Genomic DNA, 20,031 nt, shown 5'->3' with positions numbered 1-20,031 from the left:
AAAAGATACAGTTTTGACCTTTGAACTGTGTCTGTATGGTTCTTCGTGATAAAGAACTGAAAATGAGATTGTAGGACAATAACAGCCGCATATTGACTATCCAAGAGTTTCTAAGAAAGGGAAAACTAACCTGACAAGTATGCCGCCTGGCTTAAATCCAGAAAAACACGTTTGGGTTTTTTTCAGAGAGGGGGTAAAATAAGTTAACACAACCTCGCACTACATTGTGTAGTTTAATTTAAATAAAAATTATTGCGTTGTTTCAGTTATTAAACTGACTGCAGTGCACATCTTTCAGCTTCTTCAACCTGTTCCACTTGTTCTGCTGGTGCTTCCAAGTTCCATTTATTTTCCTAATAAACATTGTGACCTTTAACCTGACACAAGACTGTTAATGTCTTACCTACGAAGTAAAAAATATTAAAACAACTCCATTTACTCTTCTTTTTATTATTGTCTGAAAGTTTCTAATTGAAACCCTGAACTAAATTGACTAACATTATGTAAATAAGAACCAATATTGTTATATACGTTTATATTTAGATTGCCTTCACAAAATAGTACTTTCTAAGAGTTAAAAAAATTAAATATCTAAATGTGGAAGAAAATGGAACACCACAATAAGGGATTGTTTTTTAAGTCCTAAATTACTTTCTGTAATTCATTGAATTATGTTACACTTAAGAATTAAAGAGTTAAAGCTGAAAAAAAAATCACAAACACCTTTAATTTTGCTAAAGAAGTAAGGTACACCAGTGAAAAAAAGTCTATGTAGTCTTGAAGTACATGCACACAAAAAATAAAACAAATCATTAAGCTGTCATTTATGTGTACTTATAAAGTCAAAGAGTAATCTAATAATGTGTTCTAAGTTTAAATGTTAGAAAAATTAATATATTTTAAGACATCTTGTCATGCCAAAAGTGGACGTTTCATGTAGTGACTTTTGGGGGTTAAAATAAGGAGTGGGCAGGAATCATTTGGAACTGTTATATTATATGAAGTTGCGTCAGCCCATTTAACAATTAAAAAACATGGCACTGGTTGTATTCATTTGAATACATAATGGATAATAAAATGGTGGACAAAATGCGGCAGGGAATATATGATTTGGTATCTAATAAAACACGAGTAAAAATAATTAGTTATTATTTGTGGAAGTTCATTTTTCCAGAAGATGGCAGTAGTGTAACATCATGGTTGCAAGCCTGCGTTAAAATCCAACGAGGAAGAAGAATCGAGCAAAGAAAAGTGTTGCAAGAATTTCGTGTGTGTGTTTACTTTTTAAATTTAAAGAACTGTCCGAATAACGTTGTGCATATATGTCCTCTATAAGTGAACTTAGTGTTTAAAAACATTTTAATAACTAAACGCAAAGTTAGTACAAATGTACAGCCTGATGTACTTTGTACCAGGAGGAGAAATCCACAAACACACACCTTTATGAATGAACATTGACCGCTGCTGTATCCTTTACAGATTTTCATAAACACGGGGAAAACAGCTATTTGAAGACTTCGTTTTCTGTAAGTGAGATTTTACAAAAATACACCAAACTTATCTGAACGAAAACTTACATTGCAATAACCAAAAGAATACATACAATAATTATAATATCATTAAATTCATATTTTCCACCCACGAGGATTCAATACATCGTCATGACTTTTTTAATAAAACTTTATTTTTACCAAATGTTATTAAATAAAGATGGGATAATAATTAACTTGAGGTTATTGGTCTTCGCACGGCGCACGAGGCAGACCCTTGGCGTGAAGATTTGAACTTTTCCAATATTTTTCTCAATGAATACCACTCACCCAGTTGCCCACTACCTGTTTTTTAAGTGGATCACACCAAGGGAAACAAAAACCATTAAAGAATTAAACTTTGAATTAAGTTATATTATTAAAAATAGTCTCATCAGGTCTTATGAAAATTAAGCATGTTTTTTTGTGGTAAGTGTAGTAACCATGTTTTTGGGGAAAAGATTACTATGACCAAAACCATAGTTTTACTACAGAAATCATGGTTTAACTATGGTTATTGAAAACCATGGTTTACAAAACGATGGTTATTTTGTGGTATTAACCATGGTTTTACTACTGTAATCATGTGGGTTTTTTTTAACTATTAAAAAGTAGTAATAGTAAAAATAGTAAAACCATGGTAAACCACTAAATTACTCAATTATGTACATATGTGCACTGAACTGACAACATTTGTGTGTGAAACAGCGTCCACTGCATGGATTATCCCATAATGTTTGAAATTTAAATTTTTAAACAAGACATGATTAAAAATTTTATATTAATGATAACATTTCATGAAACGTAAGGGGCCATATGACAACAATGTTCATTTCGTACACATAATAGCCAGGGTTTCCCGCAGCACTTTTCAGTTCGACGGCCCACCTAAGCTGGGATACCCTACCACCTTAACTAGGTCGTCCAAAAAAAAAAAATTAGCTGCACAAAAGGCTGTCAAATGCATCTCTGAGAATAGCGTTCACACCGTGAGCGGGCACGCGCCACATGGCCGAAATAAGAGAAAGACATGGTCTCACTGTCTGGAGGATAACTAGCCTGTTGATAAAACATTTACTTAATTACTAATCTAGTATGTGTTCATTTTCAGTCATAGTTTCTTCAAAATTGAGTTTAATTTGAGTGTTTTAAATAAAAATATTTTCATCATGCCACGCCCCCGGTCCGCCCACCGGCACAACCCTACCACCTTAACTAACACATTTTCTGCGGGAAACCCTGATAGCAATAACAAGGCAATATGGCGTGACAAATCTTTAAATATGTCTACTGTATAGAAATTGAATATTTAATTCTGAAAATAATCTCTTTATTTTTGTTGCCAGTGATCAATGGAAGAGCCACTGCCCCCTCGAGAGTCCGGTCAGTTTGTATCCCAGCGAAGTCGTGATGTGTTTGTGAATGAAGATGGAGCTAAACGCTTGGCACAGATGATCTACGAGCTCCGGCAGAGTGAAGACTTCACAGTCGGCGTCTGGAAGAAAAACAATCCACTGGCACCTCCACCAGATTCAGATGAGGCTATCAACTGGGTGTTTGTAACCGACACAATGAACTTTTCCTTCTGGCCTGATAAAGAAGAAGAACAATGTGAGGTCAACTGCCGGGGAAGCACCTATAGAGGTTACATGTCCCTCTGTGCTGCTATCACCCGGGCTATGGATGAAGGTGACCCAATTTATATTTTGTCTGTGATTGTTGTAAAATGTTAAGACTTTGGCATGTGCTCCTAAAAACATACATTTTCTGCTACATTAATATTAGTTCCTATTTACTGTTATTTTATGGAAATATTTTTGACATAATATACAAACCTGTTAAACTGATCTTTATTTAGGAGTGCCCATCACAAGCCCCTCCTACTTTTCTCAAATCACTGAGGCTGAATTAGCGCACGTTCTGCGTTCAGACAGCGCTACCCCTATGCCCATGCTGAAAGAGCGTCACCGGGTGCTAACAGAGGCCGGACAAGTGCTCATCGATCATGGTGGTTCCTTTCGGAAATTCATCAGTCGCTGCGAAAATGATGCTGAGAAGATGGTGAAGTATGTTGTGCAACACATACCCTCATACAGAGATGAGGCCACATATGAGGTAAACATTTTCACATGACAGTAAAACCAATTTTGGGTCGGTTTAAAGCTACATCATTGGTGCTTACGATGTCTGCTTGTCATAATAATTTAATTTACTAGGGTAAGCGGATCTCATTTTACAAGAGGGCTCAGATCCTTGTGGCGGATTTCTGGGGCATCATGGAGGCCCGAGGGGAGGGCAACATTCCTAACCTTGACTACCTAACCATGTTTGCTGACTACAGAGTACCACAAGCCCTTGTCTATCTTGGAGCTTTATGCTACTCGGATGGGCTTATGGAGGCATTGAAAAGTGGTTTGTTGCACCTTACTTGCATCTAGTCGGAAAGCTGTCTGGAGCTGGAAATAGTATTTTATATTTTAAAACATTAAGATGTAAATTGTTTTACTCCCAAAACACCTCAAAAATAAAGTCACAAGTCTCAATTACTTCTGATCCAAATTTCAAGTTAAAGTTGAAATAAAATTTTGGGGGGGAATATTGTGTTTTTTTTTAAACAAATAACTTATCTATGTGCGGGGTCCGGGCAAAGATCACAGCAGTTAGCTACATGACCCAACTTCAAACGATCCAATCAATTCTCAATGGATGAATTCAAGTCCCGCCCTATCTTTTTTCTTTTCAGATGGTTTCTACATCACCACGGGGAAAATAAGACAATCGCTACTTCCATTTCATAGTAACTTTAAAATCACAAAAAATTGGTTTGTGTCACACTTTTAGTGGTTTTACCAACAACGGCCACTAGATGTCAACAGTTAGCTGCATAATCTTGTCACTAATTAATAAATTACTTTCACTGCATCATTATTGATGCAAAAACGTTTTGAAATATGAAAACTACATTCTTAGAGCTTTCCAATGATACATAGGTTGTCAAGATATTAAAAATAATATTTCAAAGGATATTAGGATTATCAGTATATACTTAATATGTATTCCTTTGGGTTCGGTGACATTTAACAAAAACTGTCACTAAACAATTTCTATCATCAAATAGCCTTGAAATATGAAAACTACATTCTTGGAGCTTTCCAAAAATAGTTTGTCAAGATTATTTCAGGTTTATAGGATATGTAATAATAAATATGTAAAAAAAAAAAACACCTTGGGCTCACCTGTTGTCCGTGACATTTTAGAAAATGAATCGTACTATATCATTATTTTTGCAAAATGCAAAGTAATGAAATATAAAAACCTCAGCTTTCCAACGATGTATAGTTTGTCAAGATTATAGTAGGTTTAAACTACTAAATAATTATTTAACCTTCTAAGACCTGGATGTCCACATACCTGGACATTACATTTTTGTTGTTGTTTGCACCATAATACTTAATTCTGTTGTACACAAACGTGGACACTTACACTGCTTCATGTTCAAAGAAAAAATATTTAATTATTATATTTATTGGTTCTTCCTAACCCCAAAATAGCTGAAAGACACTTGAAAAAAAAAAAGACAAACCAAAGCTCGGGTTTTCGGAGGTTAAGATATGTAATGCCAAAATAGGGTTAAATATATTGGGTAAATTCAGGGGGATTGGAGCAGCCTTCTTAATGTTATGGTGTAACTATCTACCTACCTGAATTCACCCCATATTTTTGCATTTTGAATTATAACAATAAGAATTTATTTTTATTGCATTGCAATTAAAATTGGGCAAAACTAAGCCTTTGTAATTTCATATTTTTAGAAAATGTAACATAAGTTGGAACTAATACATTTAAGTAGATTATGCTTTTGCAAATTTAAGTCAAATGGTTTAGATCGAGTTTGCACCAGTGCCTTAATACAGAGACTTACATTAGCATTGTTGTTGTGGTGATTATTTTAAATTCCTGACACGTTTTTGTTTACAGGTGAATTGTTGAGCTCAGGGGAAAGGCGAGAGGTGGAGATAAGGGGTTGCTCTATCTGGTGTGTGGAGAGAATCCGGGAACATCTGTGGAATCTTGTGGAACAGAGAGATGGGAAGAGCTGTCACATCAACTCGGCTCTTATTGACTTTTACCTGTGGCCGTATGCTAAAAAACACCATAAAGAAATGGCACACATACCAATACATCACACACGATGCATCTACTATTGACAGCGTCCCTTATTGTATCCTGCTGTTTTTGTTTTGCTGTTTATACTAAATAAAGTTATAAACAACTGGTGGTATGAATATCTTTTTTTTTTACAAAGCCCATATTTCACATGGCAAAGCTTGGAAAAAAACATATACTTTGGATGTTTCTCAATAGTTTAACTTTACACCTTAAGAGAAAATAACAAGTTCACAGCATAAACAGCTGATGGTTGCTAATGGTATTGTAAAGTAATCCATTAGAATTTCTATGATGGTTTGTATTAAGTATTAATATTGTATTATCTCAAAAGTATTACAACTTTAATCTGAACGTCACAGCTTTCATGAGTTTTATAGAATTCCTTTAACTTAAAAGATTTGACTTAACTTCAATAATGTCTGATAAACATTTAAATCAAAGTACGTCATTTTCAGCACAGTTTTGTTCATTGTTGGTTCAAAATTAGAGTGTATAGACAGAATATTACACCACTGATTTGTGTCGTTTACAGATAAAAAGTAAGCGGCTAGAACGCCCATCATCAGTAAACAAGAAACCCAAAATGGGCGTGGCTATGGGGTTCGTCTGATTGGTGAGGTGACGTGAGTCTAAATAAATGTGATCCTATTTTAAATTTTCATTTTTGCTAATTAATACAATCTTTATTAAGTTGCCAAGTGGAACTGTTTATGTATGGCAGATCCCTGTTAAAAAAAGAACATAAATACGTCATTTGTGCTGTCACGTGATAGCTGCTACATTTCTCAGCCATAATCAAAATGGACCAATCACAGTCATTTGTGATTACTCGATAAACAACTGGATGAACATCTTTAGGATATTTATAGAGAATATTGGGTGGTTTTTTATTTGTATATAAGGTATATGAATTTGTTAGAATTAGATTAAATACATTATATGTTTTAAACGACAAATGTATAAGTGAAAAAACATGTCGAGATTTGAAGGGAATTTAGTTAACTGAGCAGACGAGCGCCCCCTTCTGGCCTCCAATAAAACACAGTTGTTGAGCACTCTTTGATTCTGTTCAAATTGTAATGTCCACGCAGTCCGCCATACTTTAGTCTATTGTTGTTGCAGTTTGTCAAATCCGTGGATACCGACAGCCACTTTAACCAGGTGAAAGTTTGTTTAGATCCTTATAAACGCACCTCGATCAAGTTTACACGTAGCATGTCATATATACGATGAAGCCTGTTCGTGAGAAATAGCACAGATAGAACGCGTGTTTTTTTTTTAGCATTGGTGTGCTAAAAAGTATGAGCTAGCCACAAATTAAGACACGGGACTGTTTAAAACCCATTCAGCTACATACTTAGACAACAACACATTTAGATATGAAAGGGCACTGCGAATGTTCGATGCAAATGTTCAAACGCTAATGCTCACTAGGAGATGTCCGCTGGATAGGTAGCTAACTTGGTTTTAACAGCCTGAAAGACATTATTATGCGTACTGATTGAATTCACGCAGGCTTTTAACCATTACCATTTACTAAATATGTAATATCAAGTAGCTTCATATGAAACGCAGTTACACTTTGCAAGTCTATTAATCTAACCTACAGCTGTTTTAATGTAAAATGTTTGTCTGTTTAAATGCTAGAGACCGTATATATAACTGTTTCCCCGTCTTGATCGTCCCACTGGCAGGTTAACGATGACATCGGCTATGATCTCAGTGCCTACCACGGCGTCCCGCTTCGCTTTGCTGCAAGTTGACTCCGATTCGGATTCTGATTCGGATGCAGGGAAGCCCAAAGTGGGACGCGGTGCAGGAAAACCCGGTTCGGGGAAATCCTCTAGCGGGAAGAGCAATCAAAACAGTGAAAAGAAGAAAGAGAAGAAGAAAAGAAAGAAGGAACAGCAGCAAAGTGAAGCCAATGAGGTGATGTTTAGTAGTAGACACTAAAGTAAAAACGAAACGTCTAAAACTCTGAACTAAAAGGTTTTACCACACAATACAAATATTAAGAGCACCTATTTAATTGCTTAAAACAAAAAAGTTGTTTTGCGCATTTGGTATAATACAATGTGTTTGCGTTTATTTACATTATTTTCCACATTCTGTACATTTTTGTAGCTCCAAATTTCACTCTCTTCCTGAAACGCTGGGATCTGAAAAGCTCTGTGTCCCTGATTGGCTAATACGTTGTACGTTGTGATTGGCCTGAATATCTCTGACGTCAGTCGGAAATGTGACGCTCCTTACAGTGTTTGAAAGATTCGCTCACAATGCAATGCTAACAGGAGTTAACTTACAGGCTGTAGCCATTTCTCAATGTCAAGGAAGGATCCTCAGAAGCCAGAATTTCGAGGATGCTATGTCATCGACGTCCGTCAAAATGTCGAGGATCCTCGGAATTTCGGCCACGGACTGATTCCTTCGTTCGAGAAATATCCCATATACAGTAAAGGATGCATATGTGTATCCTTCACGCTCTTTGCGCGCTGATATCACCCACAATCCTATGCGCGCAGCACCGAAAGCACACCTTTCATTGACGCAATGACGTGCACTTGCCAGCCTGTACAATTTAACGTGTTCTCCGAATGCTTAAGAGGAGCCTCGCCTAGCCTCTGCAGGAAGTGACTTGTAAGGACTAGTCCTGCCAAGGAAGTATCCTTGACATTGAGAAATGGCCCGTGAGTCCGAAGCGGGAGGAATTATGATAATGTCGGTCTTGTCTACATCACCAATCCCAGGAAGTAAACTGTTGCCTACAATCTGTGTATTTGTTGTAGTCCAAGAAAAAAGATTTACATTGGAGACGACGTTGTTTACTTTGGGGTTTGTACCTTTTGCACATCGTTAACATGTACTTATACACACTTACACCCCCAAAGGAAATGTAAAAACGTGAATCGGACAATAGGTGCTCTTTAAAGCAAAAAGTATGTATACATGCACTAAAAACCTTCCTTTTGCTGGAAAAATAGTCCCTGACCGCCTGTGTATAGTAATAGTAAAGTTTTACATATGTTTATGTTGCTAAGGGTGCTGCGAAGTGATATCTCGCATTATCGTAAATAAAACGCAGTTATTGACCAATCAGAATCAAGGACTGGAACTAACTGTTTCATAATGTGCTTCAAATTTACAGTATGTTGTTGTCATCTGCACTGTAGCTTAGGAGTCTTGCCTTTAAGAAGATCCCTCAGAGGTCTGCAGCGCCCTCTTCAACACTGACACTATCGGATTTAGCGAATGACCTGCTGAACCCAGCAACGGTCCAGCCCAGTGCCACACCACAGGAGAACTGGCAGGACTGGAAACAGAGAGATGAACAGGTACTTTCCCAGGGAACCCCAGGATTTGACGTCACCATAGCCTTTTACCATTTTCCTATTTTCCAAAAAATACACTGATAACGTGTCCCGGGATTTTCTGTGATCAGTGAGTCCATTCACTCTTCAACATCCCTACAACATCCCTTACCTGCTTTTATTCATGCAGGACGTACTCTGGGACAGATCCCGCCAATATTACTAGGTCTCCATCTTGGGATTAATTCACACTAAAGACACTTTAGCAATTTTATGGGATCAGCACAATGTGTGAGTGATTTATGCTACTTTACTCTCTTCACTCTTTGGACACTCTGTGTTTGTTTGTTACAGCTGACCAGTGACTTGTATGAGGCAGATCTGGAGAAGGCGTTGATGCTAAGTAAGCTGGATTTTGAGGAACAGAAAAAGGTACAATAATCTTATGAACACCTTTATCCAAATTATCCAAATACTTTTTCTGACATAAGGATTTGTCCCCATGATTTCATCACTTAAGACTCATCATTGAGCATCATAATAGCATATGTAAAAGTTGATCCTGTGACAGTAATTTCTTCATGCTTTAGAAACCGCTTGAATACAGCAAAAGTATGAACGGATCTACGAATATGCTAATTATTCCGCGCCTCTACTCGATCGCACAGATTGGATCATAGATATGAATATGTAAAGTAGTCCCCGCCATAGATATACATAATAAAGGCTAGATGTCTCGTTGGCGCTGCTGGGCAATGCAGGTCGACGTCCACACCTGGCGGCCATCTTGTCACAGGCAGCTCACTCGTAACATTGTTTTAATGGTGCATGTACTTTTTAAATAACCATTACTTGCTCAATTTTCAACCGATTTTCAAACAGTTTGGTTTGTTATAAACGACAGAGATGTACTTATGACACTGCATACTTATGAATAATGTTCATGAAATCTGTTCAAGCATGCCGAATTATAGCCACGTTAATAACGTTTGTAAGAAACCAAATCATTTGTAAATCCGTCAAGATTTCAGCGAAATAAGAAGTTAATAATGTGCTGCTATATCTGTATCAGATTAAAGGAAAAAAAACAAAGTGTCTTATACAGGAGTTGGGCCACGCAAAAAACTTGAGTTCTCTGAAACTCCACTGAAGGGATGGAGCACCGTCTTTCCAAAGTTTTGACACCAATATTGAACATTTCACCTTGAATCACGTTGAGCATTTGCTGGTTTGTTTGGCGTTTAACAGCATACTTTTTAATTTGGTTCCTTACAAGGATGAGAAAACAGAGGCTGCGTCCCCAAAGACCAAGACAGGCGGTAAGAAAGACCGGAAGAAGAATCAACAAGGGAAGGACAAACGAGTCACCGTGTCTCTAAAAGACTTTCAGCAGGAGGGCAGCAATGGTGAGACCGAAAGTGCTACACTGTTAAAACTGCTTTATGACAGAGACAGTGTCCAATCTAACTCCGTGTTACTGTCTGCTGTATATGAGAGAGAGAGAGAGAGAGCGAGAGCGAGAGAGAGGTAAACAGTAGCCATGTTTCAATCAGGGTGATTTTATGCCCATTTTAAAGTATTGCATCAAAAAACGAAAAAATCCATTAATTCGCAAAAAAGTTTTTACACTCGCTTTGTAAAGATGCTTTTTGATTTATGCGAAAAAGAGTTAAGAATAATGGGAGATGGAAACGCATTTGCCAAATAAATTCTGAAGTAGCGAACATTAAATCCACGTGACTGATCGTCTAGCTGTATAGGCTGTTGATGTCTTTACCATATATGGGGTTTGACGTTGTTTTAAAGGAGCATTTCACCCGTAGAAACATTAATCTTTATTAAAAGTGTGTCATATTTGTAGTCGAAATGTAACATACATTTAGAATTTGGTGCCTATTTGACCGAGAAAAAAGGTGTTTGTAGTCTCACTCCCTCAACAAAGATATTGCACTTCCTTCTTTCAATGATGCAAAATGATGATTTTTACATCATTGAAAGAAGGAAGTGCAACACTGAAGTCTGTATTTCTCCTGTCTCAGCGACAACTCAGAAAATGATGCACGACCATTCAAAAACATGACTGGGGTTCTTACTATACAAAGCTAAATGCAAATGGGTGAAGTGTCCCTTTAATGCCCTTGCTGCGAGTGCCTGCATCAAAACTTCTGCATTCCTTCTTCTGTGCACAGCATTCCCTTTGGCAACTACAATAAATGTATAACTTGCCCCATCGTGACAACATGCAGTCATGTCTCCATTTTCCAAGTGTACCTTGTTTTATTTAATTGTTGGGTACTAGATTACCAATACACCGTCATTCACTTAAACAACTTGATGGAAACGCACCTTATTTGCATTTGTTTGTTTTTTTTGCAAATTTTGAAAATTCGCTTTACGTTTTGATAGAAAACACAAATTAGTGTCAAATCTAACTCACTATTGGCGCTTTTTCATTGCATAGTACCCCACAGTTTAGTTTAGTTTGGGTCAGCTCACTTTGGCGTGGTTAGCTTTTCCATCGAGTTTAGTATCGCTTCGCAGTGGGAGGGATTATAGGCGTGACGTTATTTGCGGTGCCTACTGCTGTGACATTATACAAGTGAGAGTGTCGTTGTACATTCCCATACATTTATTTCTCAGTTTGCCACAAAATTAAAATTGGCCACCACAAATAGATGTTTGCTCATCGCGTTTATCACTACCTCGGTCTCACATGACAGAATGTTTCACCACAAACTGCAAGTTTGGAATAACTGTTATGGTGTCCCTGATTCTCAACCTGTGGATGTTTTGCATCGCTAAAAGGGGGGTTTGGGAACTTATAGCAGAGCACAGATGACAACATGTTTGCTCGAGACAGCACAAGCTAGCATGAAGGTAAAGCTAATCTTTTACATTAAAGCGATGACGCTGGTAGTGAGGATTCTCTCAGACCAATCAGTGATCTACAGTGTTTTCGCGTCACGTTTGGTATCAGCTCGGATCGCTTGGAACTCCAACCGAGGTGGCACGAAAAAAGTATCGGGTACCATACTGTACCTAATGGAAAAGCTCCCAAAAGTAAGCTGACCCAAACTAAACCAAACCGTGGGGTACTATGCAATGGAAAAGCGCCATATTACTCAGGGCCGGAGTGGGGCCACTTTTCAGCCTGGGAGTTTCAGGCCCAAGACCGGCCCACTTTTTCCATGGCGGAATTCCAAATTAATAATTTTGCCAAATTGAATAGTTCAGCACTTACTTTTGTGTAGTTTTTATTAAAACCATGGTTCAACAATAATGTAAAGGTTAAATAATAATGAAATAATAATATACTTATTCACTACAAAAAGAATTAGTAATTAAAATAAAATAAAATAATAAAAAAGGTAATTTTACTGCATACACGGATCAAGCTTGAGTTTTGTTATCAATATTAAACTGCAGAATATTTGCAAAGTCTATGAATCACCATGTATTGGGTGATACACAAAAGTCTTATATATTGATACAGTTTTATATTTTGCTTGTGAATATGTTAACAATGCTATTAGCAGAAAAATTACGTTGCTAATGCTAATCATTACTAGGCCTCTCTTTACCTGTTGCCATCACATTGACAGATCTTGGTAGGTTTACTAATATCACATCCACCCATTTTTAAAGAGTAACTAAACCCTAAACCAACTTTTTTTTAGTTAATGATCTGTAAGAATGATGCTTTATTAGTGCTGTTCATTGATTTAAGTAAGTTTGTTGACATTTGGGTATAAAGTGTTTCAATACTACAATATATGGTGTAAAAACGTCTGAGTGCTGCCCTCTTCAGGTTGAACGGTGGCTACTGCAGTTGAATTTTCCTATTGGATGTTGGGTCCAAAAAATGACTCGTGACGTAAGCAGGTTCAAAATCACCACGCCCTTGTTACGATCTCACCACACACTTAGTTCGTCCCCTCTATCTCCGTTGGGATCTGCCCACTTTTCTTGCATTTTTCAAATATTGCCAGTGGGTGGAGTCACGCTCTGACCAGCGGTTTAGTTACGCTTAAACCAAAGGAGACATGGGAGTATCTTAACATTAATGCCAAAGAAAGCAACGTATAGGTGTTTCTAGGAAGTAATAGTACATTATGTGAGATGTAGGAGTGTTATCCAAACATTTTTGGCAAGGAAAGTCTCTTCTAGTTGGGAGCAGACATATATTGAGGTGTTTCTGAGAGGTTTTTGTACATACTGCATCATCTTTGATTATGTGACTTGCATACATCAGGTCATCTAAAAATGCAAATAAAGCCACCTCAAACGTAAAAACTTTTTTACAATATATGTTATTATTATTTTTTTTTTGCGAAATTGCAAGTTTCTATTGACTGTGTTTTCAATTTGCAATATCAATTTGAAGGGTAATGGAAGCGCAGCTACATTTACTCTGTAGCTACTAGTGAGAGAGAGAGAGAGAGAGACGCCTTTCTAACTCCGTTTCTCTGTTGCAGATCAGCAGAATAAAAGGCCGGACAGAGAGGTGAGTATCTTGGGCATGTTTAAGTTTCTTTTTATATTTATCATAATGTTGAAGTATGGTTTGAGGAATATTACATTTGCATATAAATATATCCTAAGAATACTAGGGCTAGAAACTGTAGAAAATTGGTTTCTAGGGATATAGGTCAGTTATGCAGTTCGGCAGTCATACATCTGTGTAAGCAGGTAAAAGTCTAAAGAAATCGACAAGGACATTTTTGTAATTTGTTAAATAATCAGTTTCTTATGTTGTTATCATGCAGGACTCAAAGCCTGTGAACCCTCCGCTTCGTGACGAGAAGTTCTTCAATCGTCTGGAGGATGATGTGAGCAAAATCGTTCAGCGTGACAAACGCAGAGAGCAGTACAGCAGCAGCGCCGGGCATGAGGTCAACACATCCTCAGAGCAAGAGCAGGTTAGGAAATATACTGAGTCATTCATGGTCCTTGACCCAGGAGCAAAGAAAAACTGAAGGATCTCTTGAATTTGAACAAGTCTGAAATCTTGTTTTCTTTTTCCAATAAACCCAGGATGTGAGAACTGAGCAGTTAAAATATGAACTGGAAAAGAAAGACAAGGAAATTGAGAAATTGAAAAAGACAGTTTCACAATGGGAGGTAAGAGATGAATATTCAGTAGGAGCTTTAAGTGAATTAATTTGGTCAATATTAGGTCATTTCTGTGTCTACCAACAGCAACACCTGCAGTTTGTGAATTTCCCATCATTTTGATGTGTCTAGATATAAACACTGAAATTGGCCATATTGGTCTTTTCTTATATACTAATACGCCAAAACATTATGATTACATGCCGAATAACATAACATGCCCCAGTAAAAGGGGTCTAGCGACGCCCCGGTTTAGAGCCCTTTGGAGCTGCATTGAAACTGCATTGAAAATGTGAACTGTTGAGGTCCACTAAAGTCTACTGTATGAAGAACTTAAAATTGTATAAAGACTTCATTTCTTCTCGAAGAAGAGTGGGAAAGTTTAGGTTGGCAGTCTTTTTTACTAATGCTAAAAGAATAGCTTTGCAAAATTGACCAGAGTCAAGCATATGTTATGGTTTCTTTATTAAATGATTCATTTCTCCTCCTGTCTCGTGCAGGTACGATATAAAGAAGTGAAGGCCAGAAATGCTCAGCTGCTTAAAATGCTTCAACAGGGAGAGAGTAAGTACATATACTAACAAAACAACCGTCCTGGGGCCCGTTTCAATAAGGAGGTTCAACCAACTGTGAGTTTAAACTTGAACTCTGAGTTGACTTACTCTGACTGTGCATTCAGACCGCCACCGGCGAGAGCGTCAAAGTGGCCGGAAGTCATTCATTTTCAATGAGAGCCGGCGGCGAGCTTTGGACGTTTGAGCGTCGAGGAGAGTTGAAATCAGCTCAACTTTATGGTAATGAGCTATGACGCGGTTCGGCGGCAACCAATCGGAAGGCGGAAATGTTCACCGGCAACCAATCGGAAGGCGGAAACCTCCGCCTGAGAGGAGTTCAGAGAATGCATTCGAGCGTCAGAGCGTCCACTACAACTTTTCTTTAGCGTCGTTGTCAGGGCAGCCAGAGCTTTTATTGACGCTCTCGTCGGTGGCGGTCTGAATGCACAGTGAGATAGGAAACTCTTGAGTTTTCGGTTACAGAACAGCTGATCTGAGTTAGTTCAGTCGACTCTGAGTAGGTTGACTCTGAGTTAGGCGTGTGCACAACCTCTATGAAAAGCCATCATCAATGGAGCTCATGTAACACCGTAACACTGTACAAAGAATAATAACTGAATTTGTACTCAAGAGTTCACAGGTAAATTAGGTTCGACTCTAGGAGGACGAAATAACACTGAGCCAAGTTATAAATGAAATTTAACAGCTGGCATTTTAATTGAGAATTCAGAACACACTTTGGAAATAACTATTCCCACAATTTAAACAGATACTCTTAATACCACAATGAAATGTGAGAAAGTGCTTGATATTGAGCTCAAGATAGAATAAAGAGGAAATAAAAATAAAATAAAATGTCCCAAAGTCTCTTGTATCCTGTGTGTATATATACGGTCCTCAGATATCCATGTGTGTTGAAACAGTTCTCAAGTATCCATGTGTGTAAATAATATAGTTCTCAATGTGAATGTGTGTAAAGGCCTTTTTGTAAATTTTTCTACCCGGGTAGTGTAAACAGAGTGTGTGAGATCACAGCTTAGCTGTTATATCCCGTAAATCCACAAGGCGGCGTGGGTTTACTCCACGTGTTGATCAGAAAAAGGGCTCTGGCTCGCCAATCAAAAGTAGGTCACGATGCAGAATCAGAATCCAAATATAAAACCCAATCAGAGTTCGCTTAAAGAAACACGGTAAATCAACCGAAAAAAACAAATCTTTCACCAGATCTGGAATGCATTTCCAACCTCATGGGTGCATGTCCAGCTGGCTTCTTCATCTGAACTAATGCTGCGTTCCAGGCTGGTTTTAAACCCGTGAATTACGACTTCAAAACCACGACTCGCGACCCTATGCGTTCCAGTCAGCCTGTAACCCGTGTTTTTACAACCTTCTACCTGTGAAAGTGCACTGGAACGGCAGTCAAACTAGTGACTTCCCACCCGTGAACTCGTACTAGATCGATGTACTCCCAGTTCAGAGTCGTGAGTCATGGTTTTGAAGTCGTGATTCACGGGTTACAGGTTGCCTGGAACAAAAGGTCAAAAAGGTTTCACAAAATAAATTTACATGAAAGTAGTGTTCAATTTAAAGGGGTTACACTCAGATATTACGATTTACCATGGCAACAACACGTGACAAAGAGGTCTAAATCATTTTTACAACTAAAACTGAAAGTTTTGCAGCAAATGTACAGCAACTGCGAGCATATATTTTAAAGAAATATTTTTTTTTGTTGGAAATTGCTACTCTAGTAAATGCGTACATTTAATTTTTCATCACAGTTAAAATATCAGAAATAAATAAACTGAGGACTGTACGTACTTATATTCATTTTTTTATGCATGCAATCCTATGGACAAAAAGATGACAGCAGCTCAGCTAAAAATGAAATTAGGCATAATACTTGGGCATAAAAGGCTACAAACTTTACAAATGTTTGTCATGATTAAAACAGAATATACGCCAAGCCAGTATTCAAACTCATGTTGTGGACAGTACGTCTGCCCAAACCACGGCTCACAGCACTACCCACTAGACCAGCGATATGAATTCACTCATCATTAAGAAATGTAAAAACAACTGTTCAGATGTAAGAGCACGGCCACAAAGACTGATATTAGTCACATAAGGATATTTATATGTCTTAAATGACTGCAAAGAAAATAATACCCATTACATAAATGCAAGTGGATATGACAAAAATCCACTCAGGGTCTCAAAATCCTCTCGCAACATTCCTACAAGTAAATGCAGCATCATCATCTACAGGATCCTCTATAAAAGCACATGAGATTTTAGTCAATTAGATGGTCTTTGCACCTAAGTATATCAAATTGGCTTTACTAGTCATTTCAATATACTGTTTAAGTGTAATTTATAAAATATATAAAGCACTAAGGTAAAATGATTTGCACTGGAAATTTTGTTATAACTTAAAGACAGCTAAAAACATATTTTACAGTGTACATAATAAAAATGTGCGCAATGAATGAACTAACACGATTAAACACCGCTACTCCTTTAAAAATGGGGATGAGACTGCCAGAAATTCAGAGTTTACAGGATAAAACCTGCTCCCGACCAGGTTAGGTTCAGGGAGTAATGCTGCGTCCGAAACTGCCTACTACTATATAGTACGCGAAAAGCAGTAGGCGAGGCGAGTAGTATGTCCGAATACATAGTATTCCAAAAACAGTATGCAAAAAGTACCCGGATGACCTACTACTTCCGGTTAGATTTTCCAGTGTGCATACGATGGACACTTCACTATCCCATGATGCCCCGGGAGAGGAGTTATCCAATGAAGAAGACGACGCATAGGCTGAATTCACACTGGAATGACATGACGTGATGACGACGTATGTCACGTGATGTAGCAACATGGCGGATGTAGTACGTCCGAATCTCATTCATACTACCAGGATTCATACTATACAGTACCTACTGTTTTAACGCCAAGTAGGTACTTCGTCTCATTCAGTACCTACTGTACAGTATGCGGTTTCGGACGCAGCCTAAGTTACTCTGGAAACAGACTCTTGAGTATAAGTTACCTCTCCTCTTGAAACAGGCTTGACTTACCCCGCTGTCTCAGGTTTAACCTACCTCCCTTTTGAAACGGAAAACTAAGAGTTTCCCCCTTTTCAGGGTTAACATAATCAGAGTTTGCACTTAACCACCTTTCCGAAACGGGCCCTTGATATAGTGAAGTCTGGTTATTGGTGTTTAATTTGCTTTTTGTATTCAGTGAAGGACAAAGCTGAAATTTTACTGCAGGTGGAGGAGCTCCTGAACATTAAAGAGGAATTGTCCTCACAGGTGTGTGTGTGTGTGTGTGTCTTTGTATTCATTCAATTAATAAGATAATTAATAAATAATTAAAAACTTATAATAAATGAAGAGTTTGGTTCCAAAACGAGGTAACTATTGTTATAATGTTTGTATTGTGTTTTATTGTGCTACTTAGCTTTATGTTTTATTTATTGCCGTTTGATTAATATTAATTGGAAAAATTAGATTTTTGAAACGATTTATCTCGAACACTTCAAATATTTACAGACTGGAGACTTTTGTAATTTATGCCTTACTGATAGTGTTGTGTTAATGTGATATCTCCTTTCTAGGTGACGCTACTGCACACGGCTCTAGAGCAGGAGAGGTCAAAGGTGAAAGGCTTACAGTCAGAACAACCGAAACATCAGGTGATGACACGGCCAAGCCGACTATTACTATTGCTAACTAGTTGTGTGCAGATAGGAGGCCTAGGCACCGTAACATTCAGGACAAAGCAAGCTTTTAGCGATTAAGTGAATAATAATGCTTATATCATAGGGCAGTGCTTCCCAATCCTGGTCCTCAAGGACCCCCTTCCAAAACGTTTTAGTTGTCTCCTTATTTAAAACACCTGATTCAACTAATCAGCCTCCTTCCAAAATGGTAAACATGTCTCCCTAACAAGCTGATGAGTTACATCAGGTGTGTTAAATAAGGAGACATCTAAAACTTTTTGGGGAGGGGGAGTCTATGATTGTGTTCCTATGTATTTCCTGGTAAGGTAGCGTTTTGAATTTATAGACGCTTTCTTAATTTAGTTTGTTTAATTTCATACCTGTTATTTGAGTAACATGTACATCAAATGTGCATTTAGATTTCAGTTTAGTTTTTGTAAAATAATTGAGTTTCATTAAGCTATTATAAGTGCACTACTGTTTTTTTAAGAATAATAACGGGTATGGAATAAATTTTTTACCAGTAGTATTTGTTTAGTGTATGTAAGCATTTTAAATCATAGACAAATGTTAAATGTTGCACTGACAATTTGTTTGTTTTTACAGGGGAATCGAAAAGGCAAAAAGGCATCAGAAGGGGATATATGAACTTTTCATAGACACTGTCATAGACGGCGTGAATGTTTCAGCTGATGTGTCAGCCTACTAATATACAGTCTCACACATACATAAGCTTATCATCTCCTGTTTTAAGAAATGCCCCATAAGCAAACTACCACCACCATCCTGTAACGGCTTTTATTGTTTCTACTCGGTTCTGTTAGCCTGATCACAGTGGATTCTGGTAGTCATATTTTTGTTGTAAGGTCTTACGTTTTTCTAGAATGAATGCACATTTGTCAATGCCACATCTTTGAAAATATTGAATGAATCTACAACATTTCTGTGCACTGAACAAAAGCTTAAAATCTTGAGTTCATTTAAATAAAGAGACTTTTTCAAAGTGTGTTTTATTTAGTTTTAATAGTTTACCTCTATGAAATTAGTTCACATGTAATGCGGACCGAAACGTAACCTATTATTTTCAAATAATTCAAAGGACCGGAGTCAATTATACCACAGTTACCAAAAACTTTGCTTTGGTGGCTATTTTTAAAGACTTTTAAGATTTCAAATAAATCTTTGGTGTCCCCAGTGTACATAGGTGAAGTTCTTGCTCAAAATACCATATAGATAGTTTCTTAAAACATGTTAAAATTGCCCCTTTATGTATGATCAAAAATGTGGTGTTTTGGGTGTGTCCTTTAACATGCAAATGAGCTGATCTATGTACTAAATGACAGTGTTATGGTTGGATTGTGCATATTAAGGGGCGGTATTATGCCCTTCTGACATCACAAGGAGAGACAAATTTCAAAGAGCTATTTTTTCAAATGCTTGCAGAGAATGGTTTACCAAACCTAAGTTGATGGGTTTTTTTACATTTTCTAGGTTGATAGAAGCACAAGGGGCCCAATTATAGCACTTAAACATGGAAAAGTCCGATTTTCATGATATGTCCCCTTTAAGAAATTTGACAGCTGTGCGGTTTAGAGAAAAATAATCAACACCCGTGGTGTTTCTCAACCAA

At 37.5% G+C, this 20,031-nt stretch overlaps 2 protein-coding genes across 4 annotated transcripts; both read left to right on the top strand.

Moving 5' to 3' along the window:
- Positions 1-1,178: 1,178 nt before the first annotated feature.
- qng1 (Q-nucleotide N-glycosylase 1) lies at positions 1,179-5,807 on the top strand. 2 transcript variants are annotated; one of them, XM_065247713.1, is made up of 6 exons: positions 1,179-1,269; positions 1,480-1,526; positions 2,876-3,218; positions 3,388-3,644; positions 3,746-3,941; positions 5,508-5,807. In XM_065247713.1, exons 3-6 carry the CDS (start codon positions 2,882-2,884, stop codon positions 5,735-5,737), a joined length of 1,020 nt encoding a protein of 339 aa, XP_065103785.1. In that variant the 5' UTR covers positions 1,179-1,269; positions 1,480-1,526; positions 2,876-2,881; the 3' UTR covers positions 5,738-5,807. The 2 variants fall into 2 exon arrangements, with proteins under 2 accessions (XP_065103785.1, XP_065103784.1); XM_065247712.1 differs by having other exon boundaries at positions 1,232-1,526.
- Positions 5,808-6,733: 926 nt separating this feature from the next.
- On the top strand, positions 6,734-19,600 carry gkap1 (G kinase anchoring protein 1). 2 transcript variants are annotated; one of them, XM_065247709.1, is made up of 12 exons: positions 6,734-6,860; positions 7,394-7,628; positions 8,870-9,031; positions 9,362-9,439; positions 10,284-10,413; positions 13,483-13,511; positions 13,774-13,926; positions 14,042-14,128; positions 14,620-14,683; positions 17,921-17,991; positions 18,297-18,374; positions 19,008-19,600. In XM_065247709.1, the coding sequence occupies exons 2-12, from the start codon at positions 7,401-7,403 to the stop codon at positions 19,047-19,049; spliced, it is 1,122 nt and encodes a 373-aa protein (XP_065103781.1). In that variant the 5' UTR covers positions 6,734-6,860; positions 7,394-7,400; the 3' UTR covers positions 19,050-19,600. The 2 variants fall into 2 exon arrangements, with proteins under 2 accessions (XP_065103781.1, XP_065103782.1); XM_065247710.2 differs by having other exon boundaries at positions 6,765-6,860; positions 7,347-7,628.
- Positions 19,601-20,031: the final 431 nt, after the last annotated feature.

The sequence above is a fragment of the Paramisgurnus dabryanus genome, chromosome 11 (assembly GCF_030506205.2).
Source record: "Paramisgurnus dabryanus chromosome 11, PD_genome_1.1, whole genome shotgun sequence".
Classification (NCBI taxonomy): Eukaryota; Metazoa; Chordata; class Actinopteri; order Cypriniformes; family Cobitidae; genus Paramisgurnus; species Paramisgurnus dabryanus.
The sequence above is the reverse complement of the archived record's forward strand: the minus strand, read 5'-3'. Positions and strand labels throughout refer to the sequence as shown.